This window comes from Neodiprion virginianus, chromosome 5 (genome assembly GCF_021901495.1).
Source record: "Neodiprion virginianus isolate iyNeoVirg1 chromosome 5, iyNeoVirg1.1, whole genome shotgun sequence".
In the NCBI taxonomy this organism is placed as follows: domain Eukaryota; kingdom Metazoa; phylum Arthropoda; class Insecta; order Hymenoptera; family Diprionidae; genus Neodiprion; species Neodiprion virginianus.
The window spans coordinates 7,406,913-7,424,604 of NC_060881.1; the positions used below are offsets into that span (position 1 = coordinate 7,406,913).

At 38.2% G+C, this 17,692-nt stretch overlaps 2 protein-coding genes and 1 non-coding gene across 7 annotated transcripts in view; 1 reads left to right on the plus strand and 2 right to left on the minus strand.

Annotated features, from left to right (window-relative positions):
- The window catches only part of LOC124304695 (uncharacterized), a 31,263-nt gene extending 19,742 nt beyond the window's left edge, over positions 1 to 11,521 (plus strand). For both annotated transcript variants that reach the window (XM_046763236.1, XM_046763237.1), the window contains 3 exons: positions 3,658 to 3,758; positions 4,680 to 4,828; positions 6,061 to 11,521. In XM_046763236.1, coding sequence (XP_046619192.1) covers positions 3,658 to 3,758; positions 4,680 to 4,828; positions 6,061 to 7,783 — 1,973 coding nt within the window. In that variant the 3' untranslated portion in view covers positions 7,784 to 11,521. The remainder of the gene's footprint in view (positions 1 to 3,657; positions 3,759 to 4,679; positions 4,829 to 6,060) is intronic.
- Trnaq-cug (transfer RNA glutamine (anticodon CUG)) lies at positions 8,627 to 8,698 on the minus strand. Its single transcript has one exon. It is a non-coding gene; the product is annotated as a tRNA-Gln (tRNA).
- On the minus strand, positions 10,986 to 17,297 carry LOC124304696 (RING finger and CHY zinc finger domain-containing protein 1). Of its 4 annotated transcripts, none has more exons than XM_046763241.1 (6): positions 17,056 to 17,297; positions 16,273 to 16,497; positions 14,226 to 14,543; positions 13,799 to 14,077; positions 13,600 to 13,690; positions 10,986 to 13,524 (listed from the first exon to the last, which is right to left on the minus strand). In XM_046763241.1, the coding sequence occupies exons 2-6, from the start codon at positions 16,402 to 16,404 to the stop codon at positions 13,445 to 13,447; spliced, it is 900 nt and encodes a 299-aa protein (XP_046619197.1). In that variant the 5' UTR covers positions 16,405 to 16,497; positions 17,056 to 17,297; the 3' UTR covers positions 10,986 to 13,444. The 4 variants fall into 4 exon arrangements, with proteins under 4 accessions (XP_046619197.1, XP_046619195.1, XP_046619196.1 ...); XM_046763239.1 differs by having other exon boundaries at positions 16,900 to 17,297; XM_046763240.1 differs by having other exon boundaries at positions 16,273 to 16,460; positions 16,855 to 17,297.
- Positions 17,298 to 17,692: the final 395 nt, after the last annotated feature.

Here is a 17,692-nt window from a genome sequence, read left to right on the forward strand (position 1 = left end):
CAGCGGCTCCTCTATGCGCTGTTATTTTACACACGTGTTACAGACTTTGTGTCACGGGATCAGCCATGAGAATTGCAGTCCGACTTTACACGCCCCGGCGTATACATATTACGAGTATAAATCGTAACCGTCAAGATTTTTTGACGGCTGGGTGCCGGCGCAGCTGTTCACGCATTCGCTTTTTAACGCAGAGAAAGAAAAGCACTAAATTTTCAGACTCTCCGCCCGAGAGAGATCAGCCCTAAAATTTTGATGTCTTTCTTTCGTTACGTTTGTTTATTTATTTTTTTTTTTTTTTATTTTCATTCACTCAATCTCTCTTTTATGTTTCAAAGATTCTCGCGAGTTACTCTGTCAAGAGTAATTTACATAATTATTTCAAACCTGTTACACCGGTCAACACTAATTTTGAGTTTGGGTTCAAGGTGTCAAATTTAGATTTCTTCTACGCGACTGATAAATGAAGAAATAGTTTTATTAGATAAAGTTTGCTTATTGTATAAACCGGAACGATATTTCGGATTTTAATAAAAAATACCTATTTTTTTTTTAAACATTTATTGTAAATAACAATTAAACGATGCTCAGTTTTACATTTAAATCGCTTTTATTCAAAAATTATACAAAAACTTCAAGACCTGTTTATCAACGTAAAAAATGGCGTTATCTCCACTACTCTGAAAATTAACTTGACGGCCAGTTCGTCGGTTAATTTATAATACGCTCGGTGCAGCAGGAATATTGCAGCGTAGAAATTAACTGGGCTGAGTTGCTGCAATTAAACAATCCTATCACGTTATCTCTACTTGTTTGTTAATTAAAACAATTTCCGCACAATAAGCTCTTAACTTTACACATAAACAGGTGAGAATGTATTTATACATATCACATGTATACGTATATGCGGATAACGTATACGTATATTCCGCAACTTGGAAATGAACGCGTTTCAATTACTTCAACTTTTAAATTTTGAACGTACAGTTGTTAATAATGTTGACATAATTATAACTGAACTGGTACTTCGGCGAAAAGTTTCAGCATCTTATTGCATCGATTGCTGGCAACTTTTTCTATCTCTTACGAAAATCATGCCACTGTTCAATTGCTTGGAAAAATTTCAGGTACATAGATGATAAGAAACCTTAGAAACAGTGCTAGAGATTATTTCTATGTAACGAAATTTTCGTCCTTATCATTTTTTGACACATTTCCGAATCATTTTTTGTCCCATCATTACGTTCAACGAATTAAAATCTATTCATTTAATTTAAGTAGTGCAATTTTTTTTTTTTTTTTTGTTTTTATCCTGCTCAAGAATGGAAGTTTACAACGGGATAATTGTTCCGGTTGATTGCATAGTTCGAAATTTTTAATATCACTAAATTCAAGTTAGATTAGTCTTCGCGGTGGTTCAAATATTATGCCTGATATATTGCTTAATATTTAATACGACAAATTTTCTATCCTCCGTTTACATTCAATCCCGATTCGACTTTTATACAATTATCCGCTATTTTCCTTGAATAGAATTCAGCTTACGCGACTGTTTTCAGCTGCAATAAAAAAAGAAAGGAAAAAAAATATACGTATCAAAGATCAGTATGAAACGAAATGAAACGAAATTGAATGAAAATATCGCCGAAATGCTTCGTAGATTATTCGAGGCGGCTATCGGCTGCGTATCGTGTGACGTCACACGGAGCACTTGGCTCAGCACTCGAATCGAATTGACTGCATCAATGCCAATTAATTAGTCGGTAAATCGTATATAGAGAGAGAGAGAGAGAGGAGGTACCTGCAGTATGGCCAGGGTCCGTCAATAGGGTCGGTTTAATTCCATTAATTGATCGCACAAAGTTGGGCTAAATAAATAAATGGTTCCAGGCCGCAGCGACGCCGGCGTTTCGCGAGGTAAATGTGGATATTCGCAAAGCAATTTCGACGCGTGCAAGTCGATCACGCGTTTAGCGATTGCCGATGAGGTAAAAAAATAATCGATGCATCGAAGAAAGTAATCGAAAAATTAATCGATTAATCGAGTATTTCGTGTTATTTTGAAACCCGGATTTTTGTAAGTTTCGGTTTCTGGTCTAAATAACGAGAATGTTTTTCTGATAATTTATAGTTTGATTGAAAACATTTTTCAACTTTAAGTGAGAATATTCACTTACCTCTTACTTATAATATCAAACTCATAATACGCTTAGTAAGTAATACAATGATCATAATTGATACTTTGATAACGTAAATTGATATTGCATCGCGTCGTTCACTGGAGTGAAATGACCAAAAAACCGATCGTTACAACATTTTCATACATGAAAAGTAATCGATTGTTTTTCATCATTCTTAATGCCGTTTGTCGTTCGCCGACTTTTCGCACAATCAAAAGTTTCTCCGCAGCCGCGAATATAGAGGTGAGAAAATACCTTTTCGACAGTTGGACGTTCGCCGGTCCGAAACTTGTTCGAAGGAAACTTGTTAGCCGGGTTCGAAGTGTATTGGAAAGCAGACCGCAAAACCTCAAGAATCTGGCTTCCGTAAGTCACGTTCACGCATTCCCCGTCCAGTCAGAGTTAATTAAAGGGGACGCCGTTTGCTCACCCTTGCCAAAACGTCTGCGCACACGTATTCCGGGATTTTAATACGCCGAAATTCATAACACCAATTTGCGGTAGTATCGCCCGAAATTAACCCTTCCTTCCGTTCGTCCGCCTATCTCCAACCCTTCGCAACCTTGCGTTCTCCGTAAACCTCTATTTAACTATATTCGAGTTTCCTTATGTACAATATATGTATGTGTACAAATAATTACTTAAAAATAGTCCGTCCCTCCCTCCCTCCATCCCTCTCTCTCTTTCTCTGTATCGCTGTCTTTTTTTCCGCCAAATAATGATAACAACAATAGATTCCTTGAAATATTCAGAGCACGTTCTCGTTATGATTGTTGGAGTTGCGTACCTACTGCTGGGGTCGGCGAGACGGCGGCGTGCTCTCGGGGTGGAGGAGGTAAAGGTCCTCGGGAAAAGTCGAGGTACTTTCCAGGACTCGAGGGTGCGGAGGGGGACAGAGAGCCGTATTTCGCCCCAAAGACATCGGATTGTTGTTAGCCCACAAGCGTGCTTCAAACGTTCTCCCTCTTAGGCGCCTAACGCACGGTGCATACGTTATTACACCGGTATAAATACAGCAAGTTACACCCGTGAAATACACCGATTCTACTCGTATCCAGATTTGGGCACTTGTTGAAAAAAACGATCGAAATAAAGGCACTGAGAAAAGAGTTTGTTTACTGTTAACAAACTTTATCAAATTTTAGTTCTGCCAAGTATGATTTTTTAACTATTAACAAATTTCCATTCATCGTTATTTGTCTGAAATAAAATAAATACACGCTTATTTCCCCATGTCCAAATAAAATCGCTTTTCTCAGTGGGAAAATACCCGGTAGGTTAAAAATACTCGGCAGTCTCTCGATAAAATTCCGCCTTTGGGGCTGTAGGGGAAACGGATTCTCGGAATTGCGATAATTGATGGGGGGGAAAATTATCTTCTTTACTTCACACTGACGGGTTATTATCGATCGAGATTAAACAATCAGAGCCTATTTTATTAAATTTCATATACAAGCGAGCAATTTTATTTTTTTTTCAGCCTGCAACCGCACCATCAGAACTTCAGTTGGATGGGTTCACTGGACAGGACGAATGGGCAGATGCGTCGTCAGGATTCGAGCACCGTTGAGAGATCCTCAGGTAATTCGGATGTTCCGTTGTTTTCGATTCATTTGTAAAGACTGTCTTTGTTCTATCGATATTTTTTGGTTCAACCTAACCGGGTTTTTCTCTTTTTGCAAGGGAGAAAAAAATGTTGTTTTAACCCAAATCGGTCACACTGGGATAAATTCACTCCGGCTCCAAAAAAGTGATATCCCGCTCCAACGATGAGGTTCTCAATATCTATAAAAAAAATCTTCAGGTATTCTTTAAGGATCGTAGAAAAAACTCTTTCTTTCTCAGTGTTCCTAACCAAAAATGGATTTTCTGAATAATGTAAAATATCAGCGAAGGTAAGGTGAAACGGAAAAAAAAAAAAAATTCTAGCGTAAGATTAGGAAAAGATTTCTAGCATAAAAACTGTGAACGTCTATTTCCGAACTCTACGGTGAGCTTGAAAAATATTTGGGGTGAAATTCACCCGGAGTGATCAATTAGGGTTAATCGAGCAATCGCCGGGATAAATATCGTTCGGAAATCTTTGATTATAGATTTCAGGTACTTGAATCAGCGTTAATAACCTGAATTCGAACGAAGTGTTCAACTTTATTCTCGTTGATTTAAAATTAAATTTTACAACGAGACGACGAATTAAAGAAGAGAAAAAATTAAAGAAAAGAGAAAAGAACGAATTGATGAAAAAAGCAGGAAGCTGTGGTCCAGAGGTGAAACACGTCGCCCAACTACAGTCTGCACTTGTCGTTTTCCCCTGACCCCTGAGGGTAAAATGCGATACGTGCCGTCAGAGCTGGCGAGTGTGACAAACGGTTTTTAGCAGAGACAGCCGTCCGCCTAGCTGGGGAAGAGAGACTTTCGTAACACCTTCAACCCGTCCAAGCATCCAGGCGAAGCATGTCCCCGTTTTTAATGAGCCAAAACCTAATTTCATCCTCTTGTTAGGTCGTAGAGCTGAGAATCCGCAGACTTCAAGTCGGAACTCTTCGGGACTCGATCTGTCACGGTGCCTACGTCCAGTTTTCTGACGGCATCGAGGACCTCGAGGACGATGTCGGACGGTACTGCGGACACGTGACCGGAAATGCAACCAGGTCAGAATCTCGTCCAAGTTTCATTTTAAGCGAGGGATTTTTTAAGACAGATTTTAATTTTCGACAGGTAGATTCTGCAAGCTATACGTTTGAGCCGTGCTACACTGTGAAAAATTTCATTTGTCAGAGTAACTAGAAAAATTGAGTAAAACAGGTATCGTTAAAAAAAAAACTGTCTGAATATTGTTGGAATTACGAAAAACGAGGTACGCGTAAACATTTTGCGCTAATCGTCGATCCTTTTTTGGTAATTGCATGGCAAAATCAGTTTGTGAGGTTTACTCGACTTTTTTAGTTAAGCAAGGCTTTAACGTCAATTTATCGTTGCACGAGCGTTAAATTTTCGCAACAGTTGTAAGAAAATATAGCAACAGTGATCGTAGTGAGAAAGAATAGTAACGGATAATAGACTTTCCGGTAACGGCTAGAAAACTAATTTTCATTTTCTACCTATAAGTATATTTTTCGATTGTGGTAGAAAATGAAAATAATCAAGGACTGAGCGGTAACCGGAACAAAAAATTTCTCTCGGTGTAGAATTCAATGAAACTGCGAAAAGCGTAGTAGAAAAAGAAAGTCCGTTGCTGCATTAGACTTTTCTACTAATTCATATATAATGCTAATTTTCCCATAAGAAAAAAATTAGGGGTACGAATTTACACCCAAGTTGGGGTTTTTCACCGTGAGGGAGGATAGTCAGAAATTTTCTTGCCTGTCGACGTGTTTCGTAACTTGAACAATTCTAGACGGTTTTTGAAATAACTAAGCTTGAAATGAAGATAAAACTCGTGTATTTCAAAGGTGACTTAAAAATCAAACCCGAAAGAGTAACCTCGTTAATTAACTTGAGGAAAATCTGAAAACGGAGTATGAGATGAAGCTGAATCGTAATGGCCCTTTTTTTTTGGCCGTTAGAGTGGTGTTACCCCTGAACCCTTTGACGAAACAACTACATTTTAAAAATCCCGGAACAATTTGAAAAATAGTAACACACTCCAAAGAAAGTTTACACTGAACAATTTCATTTGAAAAACTGTTGATTCGGCATATAAAATTGAAAAACTGTTTTTAAAAAATGTAATTTTTCAAACATTTAGATTGCGAAAAATTTGAAGCGGTTGAGAAAATCGTTTTTTTTTAACGTTAAAGGGTTAAACTAATCTCAAAACATAATACAATAATTTCTCCGATGTTTGCTCTTTTGACTAAGAAATCGTCGACACGTGTTTCAGACTCTTCCTGAGAAAAGGTCCGGAACTAAACATCGTGATGGATTCTGACAAGAACTTCGCCGACAAGAATCCAGTGATATTCTCAGCCCAATTTTCGGTGCTTCCGGTTCGCCTGGCAATGGAGAGACACGGCGATTCGCTACCTTCGGCAGCCGAATGTTCGCTGGATTGTTCGAACCACAATTATCAGCGTCAATGCAGGATCACTTCGCCAGGATTCCCCGGCGTATATCCGAGGGGAATGCGGTGCAGAATATCGCTCGAGTCGACCTCGGGAAGGTTTAAAATCGGCGGTATTTCCGACGACATCTTTAGCCTGATGAACTACACGGTCCAGGACGGATGCAGGACCGAAAATTGCGAGGACTTGCACGTGGAGGAGGACGCGCGATCTTCAGGGGAGGAATCACCCATCGAGACCGAGTCTTCCGACGAACCTAGGCACCAAAGAGGTTTGAAGAGCTTCGACTACCGGCTGGACGAGGACGACGAGGTGATAATCGGCAGCGACGTGAGACAAAGGAAACCGAAGACGATTAACGGGAGGCGAAAAATGACGGAAGGTAACCGACGGAGGAGGGTGAAGAGTAGAAGAGGAAGAGGAAAGGGGGGGAGGAAATCGTCGGGACCGAAGAACGCGGAACAGAGATTCGACGAGAGTTTTTCTCCCTCTTCGGGGCTGGGTGAAAAGATTTTCGAGGAGACGGCGATGGGACAAATGAGGAAGAGCAGCGCCCTCTTCGACCACAGATTTAAACGGCGACACAAGTCCTTGGAGAAGTTTGACGGGTTTCGTTGCGTCGGCGATTATCTGGCGATATACGAAAACCTGAACGGTAAGATCGTCGAGATATCGAAATTCTGCGGCGAGGGTAACGTTCCCGAAATATTATCACGCGGTCGGAACGTGATCGTAGAATTTTTCAGCAAACGTGACGGTACCGTGATGCACGACGGGTTCAGACTTACTCTGCAGGAGACCAAAACCGAGCACAACGAGGCCGCGAGGCACCGGAAGCACTGCGATTTTGTATACAAGAGTTCGGACCGGGGTACCAAGGAGAGCATCAAGTCGTTCCAGCATTGGTACCCACCCAGCACTTTGTGCAGCTACAAATTTGTGGGAAAAACTGGAGAACGGGTATTCGTGCAGCTGAGGATAATACGTAACTCCTTCGAGGACGAGTCAGGATCGACTGATTCTAGGCGGAATTCGAGCCTGAATTACTGTCCTGGTAACGAAATCACCGTCTACAATGGAGCCTTTACCAACGATTCGCTAGCTTGGTCCTACTGCGACATCCTCCACTCCGACATAAACAATATCCAGGTACCGGTAACGTCGACTGGAAATGTTTTACTCGTCCAGTATTACAGCTGGAAAGGGTCATTCAATGGACAGGAGTTCACCTACGGTATATCGTACAAGTTTGTGAAGAAGTCACAGAGCGTGGCGAAGCGGAAACCCGACGTCCTCAACGAAACCAAGATCGCGATCTCGCTAAAGCCGGTCAATTTTTCCGCCCTCAATCTTACCGACTACGAAAATTGTAATTGTGACTTTTCGACGAGGATCGGAACCTTCAAAAGCTGGTTCATAGTCCTCGTCGTTCTCGGTGTTATATCGTTCTTTGGCGCCGTTATTACCATCGTTGCGCTCCTCATGAAGTGCCTCAAGATCAGATCCATGGAGAACAAGTTGCTGCAGACACCGAAACGGTGAACGTCGATACGTTGAACTTGTGGTCAACATTTATAGGATGATGTATCCAAAGCCGCCGTCTATCGGGAACATCGAATCAATTGTTCCCGACGAGTTACCAAAAGTCGTTCATTTTTATCTGGCTAAATATCTACGTCGCTTTGTACCACTGGTCTCATCGTATCGCGTTATTTGGACCGCACGTGATGCATGGGATGCGGTTTTTCACGGTGGTACGACATATAGAATTACCATAAGGCGTGTGATGCATTGTTGAAACTGCGTTAACCGTATAACAGTGTAATTTATTCGAACATATCTGCATGAGTATGCTTCCGTAATGTCGTTTTCCTGTCGGTCGCTATTCAAGTTCAATTATTGGTTTGAAAATATCATTCACAGAGTCGTGTAGAGAACCATTAACTGTGATTTCATGTGTGCGGTGTGGGGGATTGACATCTTGGTAATTCCAGCATACTTTAAATGGCCTCTAATCGTTCGATGCATTTGGTTCTAAACTGCCTCGGCTTGGCTGCACAACACTGTGTGATCAATTTATACAGCAGATACTGTAAAGTGTGTCGAATTTTTAAGGAATCGCCCATAGGCACATGCATCGAACTTGACTATCTGGTGAGTGAATTTGAGACCCGTTGACTGAGTTAGACATTATTTTAGCGACTAACTGTATTATTACCAAAAACTAGATGGGTAAGTAGCATCGCAAATATCATGTACCTATAATAATATACCTTACTCTATATTTATATTTAATAAAGATTTACATTACTATAAACATACCTGATTCATCTGTTCGCGCATAGTACGTTAAAAAAGAACCGTGAGATAAGAAAAAAAAGTATCAGGTCCCACCGAGATTTGAACTCGGATCGCTGGATTCAGAGTCCAGAGTGCTAACCATTACACCATGGAACCTTGAAGCTGAAGGAACGAATCAAGGATAACGAGGAGCACTGTAAATGTGATACTTTTTTTCGCAACCGAAATACGTATTCGGATATCGGAAATTGATTATTCGTTAATTATCGTCGACTAACATTATTCCGCTCAAAGTTTCGGCTCAAACAATTTACTTCAATAAATACAGTTCTGCGTAATGCATTGATATCTGTATCAATCTAGAGACTAGATTTGAAAGTGAACAATTACAATTAATCAAAATTAATATAATTACGGACGAGGTCGGAGACCCGGGCAGGCCGAATCATATAACGCAAATTTATGCGGATGGCAGAATCAATTTCTCAAGCTCCGCGTCGTTGTGATTATGCGCAAAGTAATATTAATTGACAGGTGAACTGACAGGGGGATGTGGAACAAATGATTTCTTGGTATTAATTAAACGAATACAATTATTGCTACGTGCGTCATTCGGTGTGTGGGCTCAGCTTCTCGGACCACGCAGCTAATTTTAGACAATTATTGTAAGATTGCCAGGCTTGTGTAGAGCGTTGAATACATAAGTAAATTTCCTTGCACACCTTGCCGCCTGCAGGGTTAAAAATGATGTTTGGCTCCGAGATGAATTATCCGGTATCCGGTTATAAGAATCATTTTTGACTCGAAATCCTGCTCAATATTAATTTAAAGTTACAGAACTACAGCTTAAAATATTGCGATAAGTTCTCCGAGTGATTTACTCGTAGAAATAACGAATAAAATAAAGAGAGTTGCAACTGATCCGTCGATTGCACTTAAAACTTTGAAGGACTCGATTGTTTTTTACAGTCGGTTCGTCAAATAATTTTATTAATATACTTACGCTGCAAAAACACCAGATTTTGTGGTTTTCGAATTTTCACGCACTCTGCTGATCGAAACTGTCGTATAAATTTATAACCTGTGACTACGATACTTCTGATTGTGAATAACGCGAAATATTTTTGTTTATACAACGGAGAAATTTTTTTTGACTATATTTTGTAGCGGACGTAGGAATTATTGTGACACGCGGCTGGCTGTTTGAGCAATAGATTTAATTAACTAATTTAGAGTTTTGAACCATTTATTATCCGAGAGAATTTATGACTATTTTTTATATTATACCTATCAATCATGTATTAATATTGATCTAGAATGGAATATACTTTGATTTACGTTGACAGACGTGAGATTTACGAAATCAGACTAAGGTATTTATAGCAGTGATGCTGTTGAAAGTTTTGAATCGTCCTATCTGTGAATTGGAATAATTCGACATGATAGTGAAACTATCAACGTTCTGTTACACGGATCAGAAATATTATCGAAGAATTATGCTGCGTTTTCAAGAGCTGTCATCGCAATTAGCAAATAGATTAATCGTAACAACTGAAATGCTACAATCAATACTTCATACCTCGGAAGTAAAAGAAGTACCACAATTGTTGTTTAATTGTTCAAACTTGAAATATACTAATAACATAAAACGAACAAAAGAATGTTATTGATTCGATCTCACGATGTTTTCGTTATCGCGTTCGAGTTGCTTGAAGGAATTCAAAGGCCGATCGAAGGAGTAAATTTGGCGTAATAACTGTTGATGTTACGAAAATCGAGTAGCTCCATAAATCTCAAATACAATGTCATACGACGCTTGGGAACATTCCTGTGACGCAGCAAACAATTAAGTGATTGAAAGATTCAATTGGAAGTGCGTGAAAATCCACACACCGATAGAAACGAGGAGTTCTTCATCTGAGATTTTACCGATTTGAAAAACGCTGGAATGACTTCATCCGAACACTCCGTTGACGTAATTTTGCGCGAGGTATCGACGAGGCAAGTTTCAAAAACGCTGCAAGCAACGGTTCGAAAGTTACAGCATAAAAACGATAGTGGTGCATTTTTGGTGCGTTTTCTCAGTTTCTGGGGGTCCGCTCAGTCCAGCCAGGATCATAAAAAACAAATCTGAGACGAAAAATTTTTTGAGAAAGGCCCTATTCATCTTCTTTGTTCATTTTCTTTGTTCAACAAATTACAAAATAAAAGAAACCGGTTTTGTAAACATCAGGTACCTTGTTTAGCAGTTCTTTGGATCATTTCTCTACCGATCAATTAAAATCAAAATTTGTCCGGCTCAAAGAAACAATAGTAAATGCCTTTATCACCGACGTTGAAGCAGCAAATTTCGATCTTACAGAAATAGCACATTTACGGACCTACATTTGCGAGGGTTAAAACCGATGAGATAAACAGCCATGGGATATCCGTAATGCAAGTGTGAGGTGGAATTTGCAGTAGTAAGAACAAAGTACTACATTTTATTCAGTTTTTAAAATCACATGTCAAAGTTTCTAACAAATATACGCACACATACACAAATTATTGAATACACGATATCTACGAATTTTATCAACTACCGTTTTTCGAGTAAGTGGAATAATGAATAGTTGTTTTAAGAATCTCTGTATTCAGTACGGAGTGATACTGCGTCGAAACAATTCACACTAATTGATCATATTCGTGACAAGTTCAACGCACGCAATATGTTACGACACCTAGCTTATACGCTTGATGTATTGGAGAAAAGATCAATAAAGATACCAATAATCATTGGTACAACGAATTAATTGAACCCTTTCCAGCCGATTAATATTACTATATCTTTCCAAGGTACATGTACCATCGTAGCCCAACTTGTCTCCAATTCGGTACATGTATCAAATATTTCTACGTGCATAAAGTAGAGAAACCTATTGTAATGAGATAATATTATTTTCCTTAATTCTATTGAACAAGTACTGAAGTAAATAGAGCCTAATTATTTAAAAAACGTTCGCTGCGTGCTAATATAAAATTGATAATTTTTTATAGTACAGAAACCTAAATTCATGATTACATTACAATAAATCTCTCTGTACTCATGTGTTTAAGACTCATTTCACACTTTATTTCTCGCGTGATAAACAATCACGCATCTTTATTTACAGCAATTATACATATACAAAATGCACTATTTAAGAAATAAATCTCTGGCAAATCGTTGTGGTACAATAATATCTTTCTACCCTGACAATATTCCACAATCACTGAAACGGTGATTTTTCACTTCGAAAATAAAGAAAATGTTGCAAAGGGACAACAATATGCAACAACCAACTGGGTGGAGAAGAGGGTGATTCAAATTGCGGTGTGTAAGTTGAACGAGTTCAAATACAAGCTGCCTCTTGTACGCAAGATAAGTGACATAAATTGGATGAAAACAACATTACAGGGGCAGCCAAATAACCTCAACATTTAACGCACAGTGTATAGTGGTTTTCAAACATGATAATGATTTGATTAAGAGGTACAGTTGCTGCTACCTTCATTTCCTAGTAATAGTTTGATTATTACTAGTTTCTTGGAATGTAAAAAGTAGTAAGATTGTTTGTTTTCTAACTAAAAACTGTTTGTATACCGATTAAGACCTGTATAAAGATCAAAATAACTGGTCAGCTTGGCCCTATATGTGTAAACATAGGTTTATGCCCAAAAGGAATGTCTCAAAATCAATTTACTAACATTAGAGAAATAAAAATATTGATATATAACACGTGTATGGAAATTCTTCAATTATACTAACAAGAAACACGATTTTAGCTCAAATGCTCCGAATTAGGAATGGCAAGCCAAGGGAATGCATAACAATTGATTACTAAAATTAAGCAAAACGTGTTTTGAAGACAAAACAACGTTATTCATATAGTTAACGGCATTTTCAACGCTTTGATACGCAGAGAAAATATATCATTAACGAAAACAACTACGTCTTTTTGGTATCAATGAGAAAATTACTCATGCTAATTTTATGGCCTTAATCGTAGTGTGTATGTATTTACATATTGTCGGCTTTCGGACAAATGTTTGACGAAATTATATTTTATTAACAGCATTTGTTTCTATGCTCTTTCTTAGTTAATAAAATTAATCTCTAATTCAACTTAAAGCCTCGATGCCTCGTCAGGGTTCTACATACCTTAGTATAATTTGAGTATAGGTATACCAATTGTAATACAGATATTACCTACAGCATATATTCATTAAAGAGAAACTCTAATAAAGCTGAGCAAGCATTTAGACTATTTTAGTTCCGGTATTCATATATACCCGCAATGGTGGTTACTATTGTACGTATTTCTAAAAGATCTTAAATGCACTGCACGATAATCAATGAAAAATAGAATAACAGTAGATTATAAGTAGCGAAAATTGCCTCCTAATTGAAAAAATTGCTCTAAAAGATAAATATGTACGTTTCAAAATGTAATAATACGTTTTTCAAACTAGAGAATCTTTGTGTTATGAATCGTTATTCGTAAATTCAAGCATTCCTCGATGTTATGCCACTTGCTTTTAAAAAAAGGCAAATCGTGAAAATCGACTTAGATTACAATCTGATAAACATTTCTCTTTCCGGCATTAAATTATGTAAGCTGCAAGACTAAGCGTTCATAGTATACATAAGAGTATACATGTATTTTACAGTTTGAAATTTAGGTACTTAACAACCGCATGTGGCTTGCAGAACATCCGTTACATTCAATTATTCATTCAATGTTATTCGAATAAAATCACACACATTACACACATTTCCCTACTGTTGAGAGTGCAATTAACGTAGGCCTTCAATTTGACGTACCGTATCGTGAAAATTTTCAGCTGAATCTTTTCATCTAAAAATATTGATACCCAATATCATTACGGGGAATCATGGTCTTGCGAACTTTCCTCATCTCCTGTACCACTTCCACCAGCTGCAACATCCAAGGATTCTGGATCTGATAGGAGCGAACGAGTGTAAGAATAATTCCATTAAATTTTTTTTAACTTGATGGTGTTAATTCAATATTTACCAGGACACGGAGACCCTTTGATCCTGCATGTGTTGTAACTTCCGCAGTTTAAACACTTCAAGCCAACCACGTGAAACTTGACAGTGGACTCCTGGAACGTTAAATTGATGAGATGGGAGAAATTGATTGTCGGGAGATTTGTCGCAATTAAAAAAAGCATACATCGTCAATTGGCAATAGGTAATCAATAACATCTAACCTCGTGACAATCCTTGCACAATATATCGGCCTTGTAATCTCTGTACTCAGGAGGCATCGGTGTCTGTGATACTTCGTTGTCTAAGAATCTCCAAAGTTCCGACATGTCTAGCAGGGATACCTGGCAGGTAGGACAGGCATAGTGGCCAGAATGTAGAAGCTCTTCGAAGCAGGTACGATGTAACAGATGTCCGCAATCAGGAATGTGGCATGGAATTCTACTTGTGTGAATGTCTTCCAAGCAAACCGGACAATTTGCATGCGAAACATTTTCAACGCACTGAAATGTAATTCAATTTTGCAATACATATTTACTTTTAAGTATTCTGCGTCAGTACAGAATTGAATGAGGAGGTATCAATAAGAAACAAGTGCAAGATCCTTTGCTAAAACATTTTCATGTTGTGTAATATTTTTGTTTTATTCACCTTATGACCATTCTGCAACTGCACCGGTAAGCACATATTGCATTTAGCACAGTGAAAGAACCTCTCACGTCCTCCGACCCTGCAAATCCCACATCCATCGCAGTGATATTGATTCTTATCTTCGTCGTCGAACAAGTTGCATTCTAGACACGTGTACTTTCCAAATCTGCAATTGCATTTTTGACAAGTAGCTTGCACGGGTTGGCGAGTATCGCACAGGACACAGATGAGCTCCGTTACTTCTTTCCTATTAACGGTATGGGCTTCTTGCTCATCGTGACAAAATCTGCAGGTGTAAACCTTGTTGCAGCATGGCGTCTGTAAAATGAAAACAAATCAATTGACTTATCGTTATTCGTTATCTTATTATCTAGATCAAGGATTAGTCTATTTGGCACGGACAAGTAATAATCCTGAATTGAAATTAACAAAACTTCATTTACATTCAATTAATAAGCGAAAAAGACCCATATTTCTAAATCTCTTCCGATTATAGATTACAAATCACGTGGTACACCTTCACTCACGTTCAGCAACAGAGATAAATATATGTTTTATTGATCCACTGTAAAGGTTCACACATATACCCACAGCAAAGAGTTTTAAGCTTCAAACTAGAGGGACGAGCTTAAATGAAATAGTAATTATTTCCAAGTATGGACAGTGTCTAAATATAATAAAAGTACTGTTCTTTTTACCAAGAATAACTCGTAAGATTGTGGAAAACCCATTGACTTTTCATATTTTGATTAGCTAATACTAGAAAAATGGATGTCGTGACTTCAGTGAATTCACTGCAACAGTTACAGGATTGAGAAAATTGTATTTCTCTGCTGCAAAACAGATTGAATTGTGTTGCAGCAGTTTGAGCACCACTGGTTAATAATTGCCTTCATAGAATAATAGAGTGTCAACTGCACAATGTTCTGGTTCAGGGTTGGCTGACTGATCTGCAATTCTCTCGAGAATTAATAATTTTTCCATACATTAAATTTTTGAAAAGTAAAGATTCTTATTTATTTTTCTGGACAGATTGAGTTTCATACAACGTATCTCATATTAAAAGTTAATATCTTTGAAAGAATAAGAAATTTAAACTTCCAAGAATGCCAAAGGGGTTCAAGTTTTTAATGTTAGCAAAAATTGTTGTCTAAAATTGATATTATGCAATTTTTCAACGGCTTTGAAGAAGTCACGTTTCTAAAATATAAGTATATCTTGCTTTACTACAGTTTATTAAATTTCAGTCAATCGTAAAGTTGCAATACAACATTTTTTTTCTGAAAATCCATCGTTAAATTAACGTAACCAACTTCGACCTCATGCATGCCAATCGGTTGAATCAAGCATCTTAAAATGCCTCATGCTTGCCTAGAGCGACCGATGACTACTGTCTTTCACTTTAGATATGGCATTGTTATTCTTATAGGTTTCTAAAAGCATATAAGGTAGTAAACAATGGACGAATGTAGACGTGTCGTTGATCAAATACCATTCGGTAACCTGCTCTGTATGCATTTGAAAGCTATCGAAATCACGTATATTCCACGTGCTGCTCTAGCGGTGTTTATTACCAAGAATTCATATTTGCACGAGAGTCGGTTAAGCGTTGATAAGGTAGGTAGATGCACGTATGCTGGACTCTCCATAACTTCTTAAGTGCCAACTTTTTGTTTGGACAGCTTCTCGTTACAAGTATCGCTACTACATATAGATACGATTCCCTGCCGTTAAACTATCGCGTATTTTATGAAAAGAACAAAGCTCGTCTAATCAGCGCTAGCAAGACAATTTCTCGCACTTTGCGCTTAGTGCTTAAAACTCCAGAATAAAGGAAGTTACGGAGAGTCTACCGCGTGTTACGCGTATACATTTTAATTAATATGAGTACATTATTTTCAACGGTAAATCGTACTGGCGAATAATTGCTATATCAAGTTATAAAGCAGATGCGCAAATTTTTCAGCATACTTTATTCGCTTTGGGGGATCTGGATGAAAACTAATATGTTCACGTGAATTAGAAAGTACGAATAAATGAAACTTACCACAAATTTCGACTTTCTTTTGTAATGTGCACAACCAACGCTTGCCTCGTCTGTTTGATCGGAGGTTTCGTCGTTCTGAGATTTGTTATTAGGCTCAGATTCTTCAACTTGCTTGACATCACTGTCCTCCATTATATAGTTTATAATTAGCACAAAGCTGCACTTGCTTGTTTAAATTATTAACACACCTTGAATGATCGGTTGTGATAAAATTCGAGACAGGAGCTGTAAGAGGAGGTAAAAAAAAGTGTCCTTGCCAATGTAGATATTTAACGATTAAGGAAATAAGAAACGATAGTAAAAAAGAAAGCCTTGCAACAATTATTTATGCCCTGTATTTCAGCTCTCACACTGAAAAGGTCAAAATAAAACGAATTTTCACCCGTTGTTCGAAGCCTTTTCAATCCAGCCTGAATGAAACCCTTATCGGAATGTTGCAACATACAACGTAGAAGGAGAATAGAAATAATAGTAAAATAAAAGCCTTGCAACAATTGCTAATGCCCTGTATATTTCAGCTATCACACGGCAGCCGTCTCTCGCAACTCACACTGGCAAGGTCAATATAAAACAAATTTTTACCCGTTGTTTGACGTCTTTTCAATCCAACCTGAGCGAAACACTTACGGCACAATATTTATTTACGCACAATACGCAATTGTGCGATTAATGAGACGAGACCCGTTAATACTCAGCACCGTCACACACATACGCAATAAACTAAAACAAATATCACTCGAATGACAGGTTACCCGACACATTTCTGACCGATTCTCCAATTACCGTGATCAAGGTTCCCTCATCGGCTACAAGATTTATCGCTGGAATGGCTGGAATTTTACTCGGATTAAAATCAGCGCGAATCAAGATACGTTGTTAAGTCAAGCATTATTGCCACAAACGTAATTTTACAAGATTTTAAGGACGACCTCTCTCGAACGGCGAACAGCCGAAACTTGAACCGGAAGTTCCGACGCCTGCCTGATACAGTGATTATGGATCACGTAAACATCCGGTAGCGTAAATATATGGCACTAAAAAATATTATTTACACAGGTGTTGGGATAATTGGTACGTATTTGAAGTCGGAGATATTTGCTGATCTATAGTTTTCTGAAATGATCAAAGAAAAACACAGTAAAAATATTCTAAGTCATGTCGCCTTCAACCACTGACATCAATAATTCGTTCAAATCGTGATTCGAATCGATAAATAAAATACATTTTAATTCACTACGTAAGAAATAACGTTGGAAGTTTTCGCGAGATTCAAGAAATAGAAAACTAGAATATTCGATATTGGAAACGGATAGCAGTGATGGAACAACAGCGCTACGGTATCGTATTATCGTCGGCGTTGGTAGTTTCATCAACGGCCGCACGCGTCGCTACGTGTACAGGGGTATCACGACATAAAATT

What these genes read in the sequence shown, in the direction of transcription:
- LOC124304696 (XM_046763241.1), bottom strand. Translation starts at nt 16,404, where the DNA reads ATGGAGGACAGTGATGTCAAGCAAGTTGAAGAATCTGAGCCTAATAAC. An exon ending in AAAGAAAGTCGAAATTTGTG is followed by an intron (nt 14,544 to 16,272) that starts GTAAGTTTCATT and finishes TTCATTTTACAG; the next exon opens with ACGCCATGCTGCAACAAGGT. An exon ending in TGTGCAAGGATTGTCACGAG is followed by an intron (nt 13,691 to 13,798) that starts GTTAGATGTTAT and finishes TTAACGTTCCAG; the next exon opens with GAGTCCACTGTCAAGTTTCA.